Source organism: Malurus melanocephalus, unplaced genomic scaffold, assembly GCF_030028575.1.
Source record: "Malurus melanocephalus ecotype Western Australia unplaced genomic scaffold, MMel_1.1 scaffold_26, whole genome shotgun sequence".
In the NCBI taxonomy this organism is placed as follows: Eukaryota; Metazoa; Chordata; class Aves; order Passeriformes; family Maluridae; genus Malurus; species Malurus melanocephalus.
Window position 1 is genome coordinate 177157 of NW_026623258.1, and position 21218 is coordinate 198374.

The 21218-nt window shown below is 41.6% G+C and overlaps 1 protein-coding gene across 2 annotated transcripts in view; it reads right to left on the bottom strand.

Annotated features, from left to right (window-relative positions):
• EVA1A (eva-1 homolog A, regulator of programmed cell death) overlaps nt 1-17472 on the bottom strand; it is a 132367-nt gene extending 114895 nt beyond the window's left edge. For both annotated transcript variants that reach the window (XM_057390405.1, XM_057390404.1), the window contains exons 1-2: nt 17364-17472; nt 393-545 (exon numbers count right to left, since the gene is read on the bottom strand). In XM_057390405.1, coding sequence (XP_057246388.1) covers nt 393-483 — 91 coding nt within the window. In that variant the 5' untranslated portion in view covers nt 484-545; nt 17364-17472. The remainder of the gene's footprint in view (nt 1-392; nt 546-17363) is intronic.
• Between the last annotated feature and the right edge of the window lie 3746 nt (nt 17473-21218).

Sequence of the window (21218 nt, forward strand, 5' to 3'; positions counted from 1 at the left end):
AAATGCAGTGTCAAGGCTCCAGTGCCTGCAGATGGTACATGACATCCACTGATAAGATGCTGYTCTGTATTACAGGCAGAGGTTCAATGTATCAACCACCAGGAGAACAGAAAATTGAACAAGAAATTCCAGCACTTTTAAGCATGTAATCTGATGAATCTGTGAAAAGCCTGTGGGTTGGTAACTCGGCTAGGACATGCACCTCAGTTTGGTGCTGATGCTGAAGCTCACTGCTGGTTGACAAGGCACYGCACATCAGGAGCATCACCACGGCAGGCTGCATTTCCGAGTCCTGCTTTTCTAATCAGGATCTGTGCCAACTCTGCTGTGATGACAGTAAAATAAATCACTCTGCCCACAGCAGCCTGCTATCCAGCCATTCCCCTGCTTACCAATCGTGGGCATCCCTAGGTTTTGGTATGGGCACTCCAGGCTGCCTCCTTGTGTCCTCCCGAAGATAGCAGAGTAGATGGCTATCACCATGCTCTTCTTACAGCTCAGCCTCAGCTTGTCATCTTCACAGGCTACTTTACTCTTATATTCATCTGGAAAGAAACAAACAGTTACTCAGCTGATTGAAGCAGGGAGGGACCCTCTCACCTCCAGTGGAGGCAGCAGCGATCCTGGGCCCACGCCCAGRGGTGCACATCAGATCAGCTCCAAGCACAAAACCAGCCTTAGCACTGCATTTGCTTCTGGAGCACTCATCTCTCCCATCACACATTCCCTCTCTGGCATTATCAGCACATTTAATGAAMATTTTTTAACCCAGCACGTGTTGTATCTGTTAAATCGACAATRATTTCATTTTTCAGACAAATAAGTGAGGAGGCATGGCATTTGAGTGTTTTCTATGTAATAATATGGCAAAGGAAGGTAAAATCCCATCTTTAAGAATGTATCTCATCCATGGAGCAGCCCTTCATGTGCCAAGCATTTCTTCTATATAACAGTAGTTCAAATGCAAACATTATCCTGCTCCGTGGCTTTTTTTCACAGCAGTTCTTCCATGGCAGATCCAATAAAAGCTAAACTRATTTTGTTAATTATGGAAGCTGGTCCTGCCTGTTGCAAACACAGACATGCAAAAGCCTGTCCTCAAATCCTTCTTGAAATGGGCACTCTTGCTCTTGTAAAGCTGAACCACAAAGAACATTCCGTTTACATCTCTCAAGGAGACTGGACAGTCATTTCAGAAGAAATCACATCTCATTCCCCTCTCTTTACTATTATTATGTGGATTTTGGGAACCTCTAGAGGTCCCATTCTAGAATAGGCCCTCCCCATGTATTCCTGCCAATACACCACAGAAAACAAACACTATTTTGAAGAGCTGAGTYTTTACAGCAAGTCATTTACACATATGAAAGAAAGATACTGTGAAAATGAAAATGGCCTAAAGAGACTAAAGAAACTGAAATGGTGTGTCTGTGGACACCCCAGCCAAGTCAGGGCACAGCCAGGAATATAACTTCCACCTGCCCAGCCTCTCCAGAGTAACCTCCCATTTCCTTATGGTATTTACCATTTGAAATGTATCCACAACAGCATCCAGATTGCTTATGCAAAATCCATATGCATAAAAAAAGTTACTCAGCAACTGAGGACACTGGCTAGTTAGTTTATAAGTCTTTAGACATGGCATTTAGCACTTAATGTGACATTTTTTACGGCATTGTAACTCTAGGTTCAAGCATCATTTTTTCTTATTGGAGATGGAGGGTATTTTTTCCAAATTGAATCACAGAACAATTTAAGTTGGAAGACTTCTCAGGAGGTCAGCTGGTTTAATCCATGCTCAAAGAAGGGCTAATTTCTACCTCAGGTTAGACYTTTTCAGAAGAAACTGCATGGAGAAAATGTGTATTATACCAAAAGATGATGATTTAAAAGAAACATCTGAGAAAAAAAATTACTTCTTATGCGCAACTTGGAAATTCCTACTTGAAGGTAAAAAATAGCCCCCTCTAAATAGCCTATTGCCTGGTGATGGGACCCTCAACTGGAATGTGAAAATCCTGGTCCAAATCTTCACAGTCCAGCTGAGAAGATCAACCCTGGACCCTATTCCAGTACAYAATTTTCCTTCATGCTCTGCACCTTTTTACAAAAATCTCTGAATGTTTCTAGTTTTTATCCCACTGCAGAGAAACTTTCAAACCTCTAAAATATTTAGTGAATGTGAAAACACTTTCTGCTCCATCTGTGTAGATGAAGACAGAATTAGGACCTCACTCATTTGTGGGATGGTCTGTGCAAAGAGCAGACATCCCTCAGCAATACCTASAGGGATAAACCCACAACCAGCTGAGTGTATAAAACAGTGGCAGGAATCAGAAATAGAAGCTCTTTGCAACTTCAGAGTAACTAAAGAGAAAAACCTCATATACCTGTGCAGGCTCAGTGGTGGACTTGATAGTGTCAGATTAATGATTGGACTTGATGATTTTAGAGGGCATTTCTAAAATAAACACTTCTATTATTCTATGATCATTTTATCTATGTAGGTATTTCATTCATAATCGCCATGACAGCATCTGAAAGATACACTGAACACACTAAGGGGTTTCATCTTCACCTATAATTGTCTCCCATAGGAATTTCGTTTCTTCTGTGAGGGAAATCAAATCAAAGCTTTAACCTGCCTATACCATAGAAAACTTAACAGAGTATAATAAAACTTCATTGACTTAACAGAATTTATTTTTTCCTTAGGAAAGAAACCACTCAGATTCAAGCTAAAAGCACTAAGGGASAAGCTCTCCAATAGGACAAGGTATATATAGTTCATGTTAAACAACTGTCACAAAAAAAAAGAATACTTGTGACTGGCTGAAGTGGTTGAAATATGAAATAGTTGATTAACTTTAAAAAAACAAAAATCTTGAAGTCTCTAATGAGAGGGTCCTCTGTGAAGGTCTTATTTCTTACAAGGCACTAACTCAATTTCCTCTTTCAATTTGGTTATTATTAGCTGTATCTCACCATTAWCAAGTATAACTGATTGCTTAACCACACATTTTATGGTCTCATTTAAGGTCCTTAGAATATTTATTAAATTCTGCTGACCATTCAAAGTGAGGCTTGTCATTTGGAAAYTTTCCTGGGAATTAAACACTGAGARTATTWCAYTGAGCACAGTAAACACTGGGATGGACAAACATCAGCACCTCTGCTGATGATCAGTCCAACAGTCATAAGACAAAAAACAACAGTTTGTTCCAGTTCCTAAAGGGGCTACAAGAGAGCTGGAGAGGGACTTTTCACRAGGACATGTAGTGGTAGGACAAGAGGGAATGGCCTTAAGCTGGAGGAGGGTCAGGTTTACACTGGATATCAGGAAGAAATTATTTACTGTGAGGGTAGTGAGGCACTGAAACAGAGAAGCTGTGGCTGCCCCATCCCTGGAAGTGTTCAAGGCCAGGTTGGATGTGGCTCTGATCAACCTGGGATAGTCGAAGGTGTCTCTGGCCATGGCAGGGGTTGGAATGAGATRATCTTTAAAGTCCTTTCCAAACCAAACTGTTCTATGATTCCATGATCCTATGAACAACAAAACACTGCCTCTCACATTCACTGCTCTTACCCCTGTAGGCACTCTGGGAAATTGTGCTCAGGGCTCATGGAAAAAGCTGCCTGATGGAAAGATCAAGAAATCAGGCTGGGGAGGTGAACCCCAGTGCACATTCCTTGGAAGCAAGGGGAGTTTGTGGGTGGTGTGTTCCTGGCACACGGCAGTGTGGCAATAAAAGTGTTGTTTCACCCGGGCCAGGTGTCACCTCACAGTCACTGAAGTTTGCCCCAGGAAACACCTCCTGGAGCTGCCAGTTCCCAAGGCTCTGGCTGAGTCCACACTGGTTAGGGGTGTAGTCACACAGACTGGTACAGAGAGAAGGCACTGCTTTCTTAAAATAAAGGAAAAAAAGGAAGGAAAAAAGAAAGTATGAAATGTACAGTAGTACTTCCAACTCCCAAAAGGTTTCCTTAAGCTTGGTCACTGGAAAACAGATAGTTTCAATGTTTCTGGGCAACCAGCTAGAAATGTGCATCAATAAATAGATAGAAAGTGATGCTATGGAGGACACAAGTCCTGGAAAGTATTTTGTCCTTCACAACATTGTCACCTCCCTTTTAGCCAGGATGAACMCAAGCCGGACACTGATGGCTCCCAGGCACTGGATGACAGTAAGGACTGTGATTGATATTAAAAAAATACAGAGCTAAACACCATCCCTATATTTACTGGTAATTCACCCCATAATAGCCTTACATAAATATTGAAAAGAAACCAGGCAGCGTAAGTGACATAAGAGAGCTGGGACTGGGAACAAACATGCATTTTTCTCTCTCACTCTCCCAAGCAGAGCTGGCCTCCTACAGATCATTCACAATCTGGTCCTAAGTCTGYTCAAACTGTTACAGGCTGGATATAATTCAGGCCAAATGCAAACATTTGTATTAGTGGGTTTCATGTTTCACCCTGAAAAATTAAACACGCCTAAATGGCCTCGGAAAGGTGGCAGTGATATTCAGCAAATGGCTTACTCCACTCTAATCCCCCATGCAGTCATTTGTAGGGCAACAGAGATTTACCATGATTAAGATATTTGCTAAGGATAATATCCCTTTTATTACTGCCTGGTTTCAGAGACACTGGCTTAAATATAACTCAGTAGAAAGAACCCAAGGAGGGAACAGCTGCAGGCTTTTCTAGGCACRTTTTTAAAGGTCATTATATGACACAATTGTAACTTAGCTCGGACAATTACAGGAAAGCAATTATAAATGTTTCTAACAGAAAAATGGCCCCTCTCAAACAGTAAAGTTGCTAAGAAGGCCTGTTGTAATTACAGGATATGTACAATAATATTAACCTGTACRACTTATAGTAAATACATTTAACCASTACATTAAGAACATATTCACTTATGGTTCACAAGAATTTTCTGAATGAACATGATTTGAAAGCTCAAAACTAAATGTCAATTGCCTCAATCTCTGCAAGACCTTAGAGATAAAATCTCCTAAAGAGATTTTGCTTCTAACAAAATAATGAAATGCATTAATGTCAGAGGTCCACCTTGCCTAAAATTATATTTTTGAACAGAACTTGTGGAAAAAATTAAGAAATTTTCTAATCAAAGTATTTATACTACACATAATCAGTGTATAATAGCTGACCCTATTTCCCAGATCAAAGAGCTGGAAATATATGTAAAGAGAAATCTGCTTTTTTCACAAAATCCTAAAGGATTAAAATTTTAGAATTGAGGATCTGAGTAAAGAAAGTGAATTTGTAGTATACAGAGATGCTTTTGCCCAATTTCTTATCAGGTCCAGAAGACTTTCTTATCTAGGTTATAACAGTTAAATTAACGTGACTGCACCCAAGATGTCACTTCAGAACTGAACTGCACTCCATCTTAGSCAGTGATTTCTCTTTAACCCAATTTCTGCCTTGCTCATCTTCATCCCAGCTTTGTTAGATATTCCTCTTCATGCCACCCAAAACAAAGGACATTTCTTGCCTTGAAACTCATAACTCTTCATTAAATTCACCCATTCCACCATGATCTAATTCCCTTCAMCTGATAAATGACTATGTTTGACTAATGGGTGGTGGTTTGAGCTTCCCTCCCCCATCTCCTGCTGCACCTGTCAGGCATGGATTGACTGCAAAATGGAACAGCTGAGATGCACAAGGGCAATATACAGCCYTTCAGCCACCAGTTAAAATTCAACAAACTTTCATGGACACTGGAAGCCATCCCCAGATGAGGAAGATGGTGATAACACACGTGATGAGATTTTGGTGAGTTCAGCACATGTCTAGGCAGAATACTTACATTGCAAAATCACCACATAGCAATTTTTTGTGTCAGCCTAAAGAGAGAAGCCAAGGTAAGGGTTGACCATGGATATTTGAACTCTACTATGGATGTAGTCACTCCAGACCATAATTCACAGAGTCACTGAGGACAGAAATCCCCTCTGGAGAATGTCTGGGCCAACCCCCATGGTCAGACCAGGTGGCTGAMGGCCATATCCATTCAAGTTTTTAACACCTCCAAGGATTGGAACTTCACCACTTCCTTTGGCAAGTTGTTCCAGCGATACTGTTAGTCATGTGAGAGATCAGTGTAATGAGTACCTGTATTCATCTCTTCTGTGGAAACCAGAAAAATTAATTTCCAAGACAGGAAACCTATTAAACATTAGGACAGGCACCTCTAMGCATCCTTGAACAAGAGTGCTGTGCACAGCATGGCCCATGAACAGCTCATTTTTGAGATATCCAGTCAGTACCCTTCCTAGTCATCTGTGACCCCTGATTTTATATTTTCTTTTTCTCCATAATCAGCCAATTCCCAGGAACTTCTATAAAATATAGAGAATATTTTTAGCAGTAAATAGAAGTCCGTCCTCCCAAAATTAAAATAAGGGAGTGCATCTCAAAGCAGTAAGATCAAAGGTGCCTTGGACAGCATTCGCTGACCACTGCACCGTGCAGAGAAGAAGATAATTGTATTAAAATAATTTTCCAGTCAATGCACAACTTCAAACCTTTTCCCCATGTTTTTATTCCTATGTTACAGATTTACTTACTTTTCATTTCAAGCAAGTGCTTGTTATTTCAGTATTTTGTCCTCTTTTGCACTTTGGAATACATAAGCATGTTCTGGCCTTCAAGATCCCGAATGTAAATTGTAGATTGATAGAATCCTAAAATGGTTTGGGTTGGAAAGAAYTTTAAAGGTCTTCACGTTCCAGCTCTCTGCCATGGGCAGGGACACCTTCCACCACACCAGGTTGCTCCAAACCCCATCCAACCTTGAACACTTCCAGGGATGGGGCAGCCRCAGCTTCTCTGGGCARCCTGTGCCAGCGCCTCAACACCCTYAGTGCAAAGAATTTCTTCCTAATATCTAATCTAACTCCATACTCATTTAAAGRGCAGATTTAAATTAGATATTAGGTTTAAAGCCATTGCCCCTTAACCTACCAGGGGACAAGTCAACTTCAAAGATCAGAAGTTTCTCCCAGTGACAAATGCCTCCTATTTAGACCAGTTCACATTGCTATGGCTCCTTGCTTTTTTGTTTTCTTCCAGTTTCACATACAACATGCTCTTCCTATCCTGAGTTCCAGAGCTTCCTCCTGATCCATGTGAACCATGTTGCTAATGAGAACTTTCCAATCATATCAGGACTTTAATAAATCCATATCAATCCAGTCAGCATTCCCTTAGGCAGCGTTGGGGGGAGGAAATTTTTCCAGGACAGCAAAGGTCTCCAGAGTCCTCAAGTACAGCCCTCACTATCACTCCCCCGTAAGTATTCCACTGTGGGCTACCTGGTCACTCCTCATTTCAAAGGAATCTAAAAAGGATTGCACCTTTAATTTGGAGCATAAAATAAGTGTGCCTCAAATTCATACATTTGCATGGAAATACCTTTTAACATTATTTCAGTTCAATTTTCCCTTGAGAAACTTTTTGTGAACACAGTCTAATTTAATTTTTAAGAACTGAAGTTTGCCACCCTCGGCAGCCTGGTGTGTGCTGATTACTTCTGCAGGAGATAATCTGAAACTCTGAAAGATACAATTTGGATGACAGTCCAGAGTTATATTAAACAGGCAGCCTGCCAACTTTAAAAGTACCCTGAAAACTCAAGAGTGCCAAGTTTTGGAGGTCTAAAACCCTTTCGACAAGTAAGAAGTTTGTTCTTTGCAAATGACCTTGTCAGATTCCTTTAAAATTACATTYCTGATGCACCCATCCAATTTGTAGTGTTTAAAAAGCACCTCTCCCCACTGTCATTTTCATTAGTCTGAAGTAGTTGTCCTTTTATATTCTGCTGTGAAAAGGCTGGCAGTGCTGCAAATTAACTGCTACATTTCATTTCCAAAGCAGAGTTCAGATGCACCTAGTTGCACTTTCCTGTTGGACAAAGAGAGGTTTATGGTTATCTAAGGAGGAAAAAAGGGAAAAATATCAAAATATGTGCACTAGACTGCGAGATGTGAGTTAAAAATAACACCTGGGAGCCCAGGATAAATTTAATTCTCTTCCTATTTCTTCCATTAAAGAAATTGGGCTGATTTTCTGAAGCAGCTGTGACTTACTGGTGCTCTGCTGCCTAAGCCTGTGCCTCATCATTTGTTAGCCCTGCTTCCAAGGATCTGCTGGCTGAAATTCCATGAAATTTGACAGAAACATTGAGATGACAAATGTAGTGAAGACCYTGTACATTTTTTAAGAACTGGTAGMCAATTTCAGAAGAGAGCCRAACCAGTGCCAAAGCTGGTTGYAATCACTGAACTGTCCCACCAGTCAGCCAGCATGGATTTACTACCTGTAAACCAGCCAAAAAAMCTGTAAATTTGGCCAGCTGTCATGGACTTAAATCTGGACTAGCTACACCACAGGAGGCAACATGGGGAGCACAGCCAAAACTTTTGTACCCCAAAGAAAAGATGGGAGAGATGCACTAAGGAAAAGTAACTTAAAGATACATAAGGAAAAGGACTTCATTAGCACCACTGCTCACAGCAGTTTTGTTCTGCTCTTMCAGTGATTGTATAAATCAAGAGTAATGCTGCTTAAAATTATTATTAAAATAGCTGGAAGGGAGAACTTAGTCTTATATCATTAAAACAGCCTTCTCCAGACGTTAAAATAATGGTGATAATAATTCTGACACAGGAACATTAAAAGGRTGCCTGATTGATATTTTTACATATAACCCACTGAGCTGCCTAGAGCACACAATATGGGAAAATGAGGTCTACTAGATTAAAAGCTAGTTCACTACTGTCCTAAATAATTAAATACTCAGTATTCCCTCAATGACTRTGCCTGAGAATAAAAAAGATGTAGCTGGGAGAAATACAGTAACCAAATTTCCAAAATTCATCATGGATGCTTTAGAAGTCCCARTTCACAGAGACATGAATAGGTGACAACCTCCAGTGCCTTTGAAGTAGTCAGAAAAAAAGTGTGCAAGTGAGAAAAGCTTGATACACCATTAGTATGATAAAAYGCTGAAAATATCAGGAGATACCTGTTTTAAACCAAGTGTAGGACTGATACTGAAAAAATCATGATGAAATGCACAGTATTGGAAAGAGCTTCTTACCATGACAATACCCCAGAGAAGATTYACTCTTCTCCGCTTTTTCTTTTCCTAAAAATCATTTATTAGAGGAGAACAGTTGATCTGTATTTTCTGTCTAGAATAAGTCCATATATAGCACCTTCTGCAGAAGCAGTGTATATATTTAATTCTCTGCTCTGACTCCCAAAGTCATGGTTTAAACTGTAGAGTCAATAAAACAGATCCAAACTTTCACAAACTCAACCTTTGCAGCATCTCAGTGGCTCCTGGGAAAAGCTTTTCATCTCAGTTCTTCATCAGTACACCAGAAGATCTTGAAATCTGTCGTTCAGAGCTTGCAAAGCTCTACCATGATAGAACTGTGTTGGGATTTAGACTTACAGGCTCCATTTTAACAGCTTGGTTTCATCATGTTCTGGTTAATCACTTCAAGGACATTCCCTGCTCTTCTGAAGAGAAGACTCCGAGGTCACTTTGCCTCTGCCRGCAGCCAAAGCCATTTCTRACACCTAAAGGACCAGCCACCACARAGCCKCCATTGTCACCACAGAAAGGTACCCCAGRTGCCCCAGTGCCCAAGGATGGGCTGGATCTTTGGAGCACAGAGAGAGCTCCTCCTGGCAATCCATGAACAACCATGGTCTAGCACTTACTTGTCCTTCACTTAAAATTCATGCCTTGAAAAAAGTGCATTTTTATCCCTGGTTTATTGGGTTTTTTTCACAGGACCCCACAGAAAAATTAAATTACAATGCCAAAGAGGATCTGTAAAAGTCACAGATCCAGGATTTATACAATTAATGCAAATTTCAGAATTTGTCATTTTTAGTGGTTCACATCTGGATACTGGAGACCTGACCCAGCAAAGGGAATCCTTATATCTACATAGTAGGAAACACCATGGTTTTCACTGACTTATTATGTCAGTCAGGGCTGACTGACCATGTTTGAAAGAAAACACAGGATTATTTTTTTATTTTTATTTTTTTTAASTCTCCAAGGTCCAGCAGCAGTTTCCTTCTCTGTAGGGGCAAGAAATCATGATTATAATAAAAATAGTGTAATATTACATTAGTGATAATATCATATTTCTATTTCTTATATAAGTTAATATATTGTATTAACATTGCAATCATATTTGTAATTAAACTGACAACAATCTCTGCATTTGCTGACAATGGAATCACACGTTCCTCTTAATCCTCYTCCTGGCAGCTGAGTGATCAGTGTGCTACAGAGATAGGGCTATCTGACAGCTCCTGAAAAACTCAGTGCATCAACAGCTTAAAACGGTATTAATCATTAGCATTAGCATTTCTCTGGCCCTGATTGTGGCTGATAAATCCATCCTCTGTTATTTACAACGTTCCTTTATTTGCACCTTTTCATCACCACAGCGGTTGCTGCCTGAGGTTTTATTGCCCTTATAAATTTCCACTCCCTGCACCACCTTAACAGTTTTGAAATAATTCGGATAATCAGGAGGCAAAAGGCTCGTTCTGTTGCCTCGGCGGCTGGGCCAGGGGATGTATCCATTCAACATCCCTGACTCTGCTTTGGAAAGCCTGGCCCACCAAAAAGCAACGCAGCAAACAATGCAGTGAACWTCTCTTGCCACCAATAAACCTGTCTGATGAAGGAGATTAATGCTTTTCTGAAAGGGTTGATGAGTGCTGAATTACCAATCTATCGCAGCACTAAAATCAATCACCAGCATTAAAGCGACCAGGAATACATTTAAGTCCCTCTTTGGTCTCATCTGAAACTCCTACAAAACCTCTGTATTTTCTATAGCCCTCTGCTCTTGCTCACAGCTTTTTTCAGATCCTGTCTAGGGAATGAAAGCCTTGAGGATGTGTGATGAGATGAAGCTTTTCAGGCCATGTTCGCTGAATTTAACAGAAAAGGTGCAATCCTCAGCCAAGCAAAGCCAACGGCAGAGCACACACAAGATTCAATACTGAAGAAATGGGTTGTAGGGAAATTAAAAATTGAACAAGAGGCACTCACTGCAAGCCTAGGTGGTCCTTCCAAAATCTCCTTTTGATTCTTTTCAGCCAGTTCAGATGAAATCTGATGACCAGACCAGACCAATTCACCAAGAGACATGAAATCCAACACAGAGCAGGACTCTTCATTGTACTTTGATAGCTGGAACAGCTCTGACAACACTAATTTTTATAATTGTATTCTGCTGATTGCACACATTTTGAAGTACCCCTGGCAAAAAAATTACACTCACCAAAAGGCAAACGCTCCTGGGACATAGCAGAGCAGTTCTATYACTGTATGATAGTGAACATAAATTTTAAAATGACGTTTATCAGATGGTGATCTAATTGGAATAAATTCCTAACTGATTTTTAAATTCAGTAGCTTTCTAATTAAAACTGTGTGGGGCTGTTAAGAAAAATAAAGTTATCTGAGTAAGAGTTTGGTAAGGATACTGGGTATCCCATGTTTAAAAAAAAAATCATTGACTTTTCACAAGAATTAACAAGGCTTCTTACATTTTTTTYTTCCTTTTTATCAAATCTGTGGTGAAGAGAATGAAAGACTGTTGTCTTCAAAATGTGTCCAGTCGATTCTCAGCCCAAAGGTTTTTCCATAAATCAGAGTTACAGGTTGTAAACCAGAACAAAGTACCCTCTCTCACCCACTTTCCCCCTTCTAACCCCTCACAAAATTTTGGCACTTCACTCTTTGTCGACAAATGTAAGTTTCCTTCCCAGATACATTTGCCTTTCCCAGATATGTTTTTGTATTGTTACAGAGGGATTTGAGCTGCAATTGGAGCCCAGGTCCCAATCCAGGCTTTCTGAAACTTCAAAGGCTTCAGGCTTACATTTGCGAATAGAAGGTAGAGCAGCAAAGTTTGGATTTACACTTTGTTACATTACTGGGATTATTAGTACAGGGGGGCTTCATACCCACCATCTTTCAAATATCACATCCAGCTGCTTCACTCAGCATTTTAAAATGAAACAAAAATAATAAAAATTTTTGAAAAACGTTGGATGAAGGTTATCCCTCCCAGAGTCCTTGAAGTCGTAAGCTAAAACAGTAACTGCCCAAGAGAAAAGAGGAAAAAAATCTATATTTAACTATAGTATATTGGGAAGCTGCAGAGGCTCTCAGAGCTGAGGAGGAACCAGGACAAATGGCAAAGAGGACACAAGAGAAAGGCATTTTCTCTGGGAGGGTGGGGGTCTCATGGAGTAAGACAAATAAATAGGGTAGGAGCCCTCTCCTCTCTCGAGACCACTGCCAGCAAATGGCCCCTCAGACAACACTTCTCATCCTAAATATCCCTTCTGCAGAGCAGGGCAAACATTTATGTGCCCATTTTGTCCAGGAGCACGACACTTTTGAAACAGCAAGCCAAAAAAAATAACCAAACAACCAAAAAGGCACAATGGGCAAAGAGCTGCTGTGCAGGGGCAGATGGATTCCAGCTGGTGCAACAGCCCAGAGCAGAGACCAACCCCAGTAAAATCAGCTGCAATGCTATTGCTGGGATGCAGAGAGGTGAAGTTATTTCTTCAGCATGACTTGGGCAGCCCCACAGAGCCTGTTCCCAGCCAGGATTAGATCACACAGCCTGTCCAGAAAGTCTGGCAAACAGAGCAAATATTTCCTAGCTTACAATAACACGTGATCTTACACGGTTCTCTGTCTCTGAAGTGAGGGGGATGAACAAATACTGAATGGTTTGAATAATATTGGTGAATCCAAATTCCAGTTAGAGGGAATTCATGTTAGACCAATTAAATAGTATGTCAATTCTCTCTAATTATCTGTTCCTACAGCCTACCCAGTAATTACATTTAATGGGTCTAAATCAAATCAGCATGTTACCTGGGAAATAATTGGATTTATGTGCCATTTTTTAATGATCCTGAAAGGTACCCTGGAGATTGAAGTCCTCTGTGTATTCAGGGTCTGATCCTAGGCTTCAATGTGCTTTGGATGTGGATCTCAGGGTATTGGCCCTGATAAATTGAAGGTACCCATTCCCTGGTACTGAGACCCACTGGCATGGGACCACCAGTCCCATCAACTTTTTTAGGTTCTAAAACAGAGTGGCCATTTCCAAACTTCCCGCTGGAAACCACCTCTGGCCAGTGCTAAATGCCAAACTACATCTACATGAGGAGAGAATAACTCCATGCTCCAGTGCTGCAGCAACACATCCCGACCTTGAGCTGCAGGGACCCTGCAGGGGCTCTGCTGAGGCTGCTGAGCAGAAGGATTTGCAGGGGCACCTCCAAGTTTAGAAGCACAAGCCATGCTCTGCTGAGACCTGCCTTTGAACATCCCTCAAAAGTGTGGAGCATGTTAGAAACCAAGGCAGACGTGGTATAGAAAAAAAAAAATAGAGCACAGAATCATCAAAGTTGGAAGAGGGCAAGATCATAGAGTCCAAACTTTGATCAAACATCATCATGTCAACTAAAAACAAAATCTAAGCCTCTATCCAGTTTGATGAACCTTGGCCCTCAAATCATACAGCAGTAAATCTCCCTTGCCCCAGACAGAAACAGAATAGAGCATTTTATTGATAATTTCTGATCTCCTTAAACATCCTACATCTTAAACTTAAAAGCAGGCACACATTGTGTATTTATTTATTTACAGGCACAGAGAATAGGCAGGACTGCCAAACTCCTGACACTTAAAAGCAGTTCCATTCACGTATCTCAGCCCCTCATGCAAGATGAGTGTCCATTAGATCTCAGATCCATCAGTTGGATCAGAAGGGACCATGAATAGCAAAAGAATTCCCAAAAAACACAGAAGCAAATTCATTTCTCACTGCTTCTACTTAAGCATGCACTTCTCTAAACTATTTCTTTTAATTCCYAGTGGAGGTGAGCCACAACACCTCTGTACAACTTTTCCCTGCTTCCACAGAAAGCAGTCTCTGAGGGATTAGTACAGCAGACATCCCCTCACTGCCCTGCTCCCCAGAGCCCCACCATCTGAAAAATCTTTGTCTTTSAGTTTCAGCATGATTTACTGTCCCCCATCTCCTTGAAATTCTGCCCACGAGAAACCAAAATAGCACCTTGCCTTGTGCATGAACCCCATGCAGCAAGCGAGCATCGAAAGCACTCGATTTCAAACGCAGGGGAATGTCAGGGAGACATAACTGCAGTGACAGTGGCTCGAGGGGATGACTGCACCAGCTCGTTATTCTTCAGCAAAGGTACAAGCAAATGCCACTAACTTCAGTTTTGCTTTTTTTCAAGGAAGTCTTTCTCTTTAGRTAACTACTCTGTTCAGGGGCCTTTTGAGGCTCCAGCATCACTCTGACAGTGGGAGGGCTTGGCCATCCTTATTTTATACTAAAGATGTCCTGTCCAAACTCTGCAGGCCACTTCCCAAAGTGCCTCTAACATCTGGATATGAAAAATTTACCTAGGTAGGTGCTTAACCAAAACACCTACTCCAGTGATATGATCCCTCAATAAGCAACAAAAATAAATATATATCCCTATCAATCCAAGACAATTCAGACCTTAAATGGCTTCTTATTAATATATTTCTGTCACAACTGCTGTTAAGAAAGACAAATTCAGAAACAGGACCCATAAAGTTGTATTTTTCTTTTGATAAAGTTATGGGTCGAGCCCTGTGCCAGGCAGTGAGCTCTTGCCAAGGACTCTCTGATGCTCTTTGATTACCACTGTGCCTGCTCAGATTCTCTGGAAAAGGGCATTTCATAGGAACACTTCATAGGAGCACTTCATAGTTTTGGGCTTCAACTCTTAAGCAGATATTCACTTACAACTCGTAAACAATACTCAGATAGTAAATAACCCAAAAAGCCGACCGAAATTTCTCACGGACCTGTATTTTGCATTCTGTGGATCCATCATTCCTCAATGCCCTCATTGGCCTTCTGCCCACAGAAAGGTGGAAAGGCTTACTGAACTCACAACAGCACTAGATACTGCCTGTGAGACCCAAAATTAATATGTTGAATCATCAGGGAAAGTCTGACCATGACCTGGTATCTCTGGGCAAAGTTAATATTCWCATACTTTAAACACTGCTATGAATCAAGTGGGTTCTAATTAAAGGTTTTCCCAATCACTTAAGAAACAATAATTTCTGTCAGATTACCCTGTTTCCCGCTGCAAAATTGGAGCTGTCTGAAAAATGTCTTGGGCAAATGTTTTCAAGCAGCTTCCCCTGCTTTTTTCAGGAAAATCACCTACCCTACACACTGACAAACTCCTTCTACCATTTCTGTAATTAGCAAAGAGCACCRAGCCATAAATATTTATGCACAGATGGGTCCTGAAGTACCTTCAGAAGTTCAGCACAGGCCTCAATAGTCAGATTTTTCAGGGGAGCTTTGATACAAACCCTGCTTGTTCAGGAGGACTTGTCAGAACACCCGGCTAATCACCGCTCTCTGAGAGATGCATTTCTCACCTAACAAGGGATTAGGTGATCACTCGTGAAAATCCCACAACAAATGCAGGTGCTTCATTACCTACTTCTGATTTGAATTCCTCACAGATCTGGCCAGTTCCCTTTATTAGCACAGGTCTCTGCCTGCTGGGGCAAAAAGTCTGCTTCTGTTCTGCTGTTGGCAGAGTCTGAATATTTCTGCTTTTGTTTCAAGCCTTTCCTGAAGTCAGGTGTGTTTTCCTCCCCCGTGCAAACTTTTCTTTTACTGTTTCTTCCCCAAAAGTAATGATGATGTGATGCTGGGACCATGCTAAAAAGTCATCTAAAAAACTTGAGGCTGGTCTGAAACACTGTGTCCAGACTAAYTGCCACGTCCATTTCATTCATAGAATCATTAGGGTTGGAAAAGACCTCTGAGGTCACAGAGTCCATTAACCCACGACTGCCAAGTCCACTGCTGAGCCATGTCCCTAAGCACCATATCCACACATTTTTGAACACTTCCAATCACAGCAATTCCACCTCCCTTGGAAAGATGGAACGGGGCAACCTATTCCAATGCTTGACCACCCTTYCAGTAAAGAGATTTTCCCAATTTTTAGATCCTATACAAACATCCCCTAGTGCAACCTGAGGCCATTCCCTTTTTCATTCCATTTGTTACTTGGGAAAAGAGAYCAAACCCCACCTTGCTACAACCTCCTTTCAGGTGATTGTAGAGAGTGATAAAATCCCCCCTGAGCCTCCTTTCCTCCAGGCTAAAYACCCCCAGCTCCTTCAGATGTTCCTCATCAGCTTTGTGCTCAAACAGAAACAGGTCTTGTTCTCCAGCTGACATCAACTGGCACAGTTTGTCCACAATCAAACACGATCCATCTCCAAAATAATGTGTCTGCTTCCAAAGCTCTGATGGAGAATGGTGTCTAGGCTGTGCTGACTCCCCTGCTGGGGCCAGGAATTGGCCAAGAGGGCATTGGTTGATCTGAGCCAAAGCGGCTGAGGGCTCCGTCCTCTACAGCACTCATGACTCCCAGTATCCAGCCCCATTTAATTTAAAAACAGTTCATGAGATCATGCAAACACAGGTTAACATTTCCCAGCCTGAGCTGGGAGCAATTAAAAGCTGGTTTATGGCATGGTGTGGGCAGGTGATGATGCCTTAGGATTTTAGTTTCTACATTTCATGGATTCGTATTCTTATACTTCTCTATTATAGCACTAAAAACTACCATTCTCCCATCTTTAGACAAAAAAATCCTCTCTGAGCCTGAATCCAAGGACACCTTGCTGGCTCAGAGTCCCAAARTATGTAAACAATAACAAGSTGGGGTGGAGCAAGTTTAGGGTGGTTGACATCATACCTGAAGATATAACTGGGGGGATTGAGGCCTAATATGTTAATAAGACAGAACTTATAAAAGGTGAAGATCTCATGACTCGATGTCCATTTTGGGTGTARCCTCAGAAGGCTTTTGTCTGCTCTTAWGTAYCAGTARGCCTGTTAGGCCTGTATTAAAGTTGTCTATTCTCATTCTGTTAAGTTTGTCAGGCCTCTGTTTCAGGTGAGCCTGATTTAGGGATCATTTTGGCTCCCCTCACACCACCATCCCCAGGGCCCACCTGAGGCACCCAGCTCTGAAGGAAGGCTTTGACCCTACAAGGACATCCCGCTACCCCACCAGGACAGGAGGATACAAAAATAATACAGGAAAATACAGGTGGAAGGCAATGAGAACTCCTAGAAAGCCTCTCTGGTGAGTAAGAAATAGGAAAATGCTTTGGTGCCAACAGAGCAAACAGTTTGGAGGGTGAGATACTTACTCGGCCTGCACTTGTACCACACGAGGAGGTATTTGCCGGTCCCGGGGCAYGGATCCGTCCCGAACAGCCGGCTGTTGACGAGGAACTGGCAGCTCCGCCTGTCCTGGCACTCATCCAGCATCTTCTGCAGCCAGGGATGTGTGCAAGAAACAGAGAAACAAAAGCATTTCAGTGTCCCCGCTAAAGGGAATGCCTAACAGAGACAAACTGGCCAAAGGCAAGGCCATCCTCGCCTTCACAAGCAGCCCTGGCATGAGGTCGGTGATGGTGCTCAATGTGGTGGGGACCAGAGRAGCTGTAGGCTCAGTGCTCCTTGCACTGTTTTTAGGAGAAAATTTTCAACCCCTTGCCTGGGTGCAAAAGGAAGGATTTGCACTGGGATGATCACAGAGATTTTCAAACATTTGCATGCAATTTAATCATGATACATGAATCCCAGAAAAAAAGCAGCTTTGAGGACATGGATCCACCTTAACAGTTAAAAGTGAAGACTCAAACCTCATACTCCGCTACTAATCGGCTTCAGATTTTTCTGGAGATGCACAATTTAAAGAGAGCTCTTTTTKCAGTTATATAAAAGCTGGTGTGAATATATATATAAATTGCTGGTATTCCAATAATTAGTAGTTGTGGTGGGAACACTATTACACAGCCAACTTAGTCAGTTTTTAATAGGGTTCATTCCTGCTCCCCATGATTATTGCATTCTTTTAGCTAAACTCAGGAAGGGGCTGTGAGTCAGAGGGTTCTCTCACCCCTGGCATTTTGGGTCTTACTCCCTTTTCTGCTTTTTCTCCAGCGCTCATTCCTCACTCCCCCATTCATAACTTTCACGAAAAACTCCATCTCAGAATCCACAGGGGCAAGACATTCTGTCTCCTGCTAGAAAATAGCTTCATTAAGAAAGATTAATGATTTCTTTTAACCCTATGATCCTCTAAAGCAGTGGTGGGGGGGAGAATATTATTAAGTGGGGCAGTAATTAAGTTTTAAATTCAGCTGGATGGCTTAGGTGGTATTTATGTACTCGTGTAGGGCCCCTAAAGCACTAAAATTACCATAATGTTTGCCTGACACACATGAACCTGTCAGAGCATTTTGAGACCACAGAGCGAGGTAATCCACCAGCCTCGTTAAGTCCCTGCGAYACAGAGCTGTGAATTCCAGCCCCAAAACAATTAATTTTCACTTGCAAGGAAATTCCTTCCTCAGAAATTCCCCTAGACTCCCCTGGTCTCTTTTGTCTCCTCTCTGTTCACTTTTCTTACACCCACCTCGATATTTGGGCTTTCCCACAATCTTCTCCCTGTGCCATTAATATAAAGGCTGTTCCTGCTCTACCATGTGCCACCCAAACTAATTTTCTCTCTGCTTCACTSACTACTTTCTATTTTTGAGTTTTCCCTGAATGTAATATATAGAATATTTAGCTTTATAACTCTGAATGTCACGCTCTGAACAACAGCTGTTCCAGTTTCAAGTGCAATTTGAAGCTGCCTCATTTGCGGTTGCTCATAACTTCCTAAAGCTTTCACCTTTTGGGCTGACACATGCAAGAATTCATGCCTGCCTCAAGTCTGACCTTTATTTTAAAGTTCAAACCAAAACAATCCAGGCCTTTTCTAGCGGGCAGAGAACATATGTTGTTGTTTTCCACTTACAAAGGTAATAAAATGCAGGCATCTTGTTTAAAAATACTGGGTTTAAGATGGAAAGGCTGAAAGGTGAACRCTGAAGGAGGTGCCTGGGAGCATTAGCCCCAGCTTGACCGTCACGTTAAAATGCATAGAAACAGCATATTCTTTCCTCTAGGCTCATAAAGCTTGGCTGCTCACTCAGCATGTGAAATTTAATTTAATGCAAAATCCAGTGAGTTGCAAAGGAATTTAAGCGAGGATCCAGCACAGATATCTCTTTTCATCTCAAAAAGCAAAGAACAACTGAAAAAACTCTGGAAGGTTACACATATGGAGACAAATTCTCCAAAGCATTGTGCACCTGAAAGGACTTTCTGGTTCTGGACTTACACCCAAATAGAACTAAGAATATTGAGCACAGGRAAAGAAGCAGCACCCCAAATGTTTCCTTCCCCACTAGGGAAGCTTTCTCCCCTCAAAGGCAGTAGACTTGGRGTTTTGGCCAACAAATCTGTTCACAGTGGATGGGTGGGCTTTTCATGAGCCCTCAGCATTGTGCAATGGGTGCTATTAAAATCAGCTGGAACATCTCCCTGGGCTTCAACAGAGACTGAGGCCAACAAGGAAACATCTTTGAAAACCTCAGCTGAGATGCCTGAGCAGCACTTTTTCATGTCCTTAGGCTCAGCACCAGGAGTGAAGGCAACAACTCACTGACCTCAGAGAACCATGAACCTTCAGGTAGTGCCACTTTCATTTGCCTCTGCTCTAACTTTTGGCAGCTCTTGCTTATTCCTTCTGTTCCACATAAGTGAAACCTCCTGAATTTACTTCCTGTGGTATGCAAAGGGTAGAACAGGGCAGCAAAAAAAGAAAAAAAAAAAAAGCCTTAGGGAGAAATTTGTAACTAAATTAAGGAGCAAAAGTCATCTCTGCCATTGTGAGACCACAGAAAATAAGTGAAGTGTTCTTGGGGCTCAATATGCCTTTTACTAATTTGTTATAGTGTTTAGCTACAGTTTCAACTTAATTTGACAATAGCCATCATTCTGAGAATCTTCATGGGGCGGAAAGAAATCGACATTTCCTTTTCATTCACATAACTTTATTTTAGGGTTATTGCCCCGATGGGCAACATTTTTCCTGAAAATGTAAAAAATATCATTAAGATTTCTGATTTCCTACACATTGTTTGAGTAATGTCTTATGCATAATGAAATTTATCCATAAAGAGTAAAGTGAAAAAAAATATGTTCAATCCTCAGTGAAACACATCAGGAAAAATGCAAAGAAAATTAGCAGTAGTTGACTGCATTTTCTTGATTAAAAATAAAAAACAAAGTTGTTACACCAGCCTTAATGTTAACTTAGAAACTTGCACATGAGATTTTTACCTATTCTTGCATGCACAGAAATCTTCTTCCCCACTGCTTTCACCAGTATGTGCTATGTACCAGCATCTTAAACACTGTGCAGAGCATGTGTGACCAGATGATCCCCCAAAGGTACAGTGCCCTGCAGATCCGGGGTTCTGGTGTTTACCAGAAGACAAGACCTTGGTTTTCTGGTTTTACTCTMAAAAATCATACATCTAGGCTGTACCAGAGCTCAGGCAGATGTCAGATGTTGTTTCAGATGATGTGCTAGACTGACACCAGGAAGGCTGGGAGCTCACTTGGGTAGTAGGAAAATGTCTTGAGCTCACACAGTTATTGCTCGATAGATGGAAAAAATCAGGCAATTCATTCTGTGTTTTCCTTGTCGTTCCAGTTGTCACTGTCAGCTGTAAAGGCAGGAAAATACAACCAAAAGCCAAACMAAAAGAGGCCCACAAACAATCTGGACTTGCACAGGAACAGCAGCAGGCACAGCACTGTCCCTAATCAGGATGTACAATCAGCTCCTTGTGTCCCCAAGTCTGGTAGACCCCTGACTAAAGCCAAATAAAGTCACCTCMGATGAGATTTTGTTACAAAAATCACTCCAACTGAAGAAGGTGGAGGAGGAATTCCTGTCTGGCATGAAAGGGGAGGCAAGACACATTAATTGCACAGTGCCACTTTATAATTGCGTTACAGTGGTAAATCAGGCCTGAGGGCTGACAGCCAGTGCTCAGGAGGGAAGTTGTGGCAGTTTAAACTCATTCCATTCCCTGGTTCATGACTGAGCTAAGAAGCTGCAAGATTTAGAGGAGGTAAGAGAGCAAGAAATGTGAATT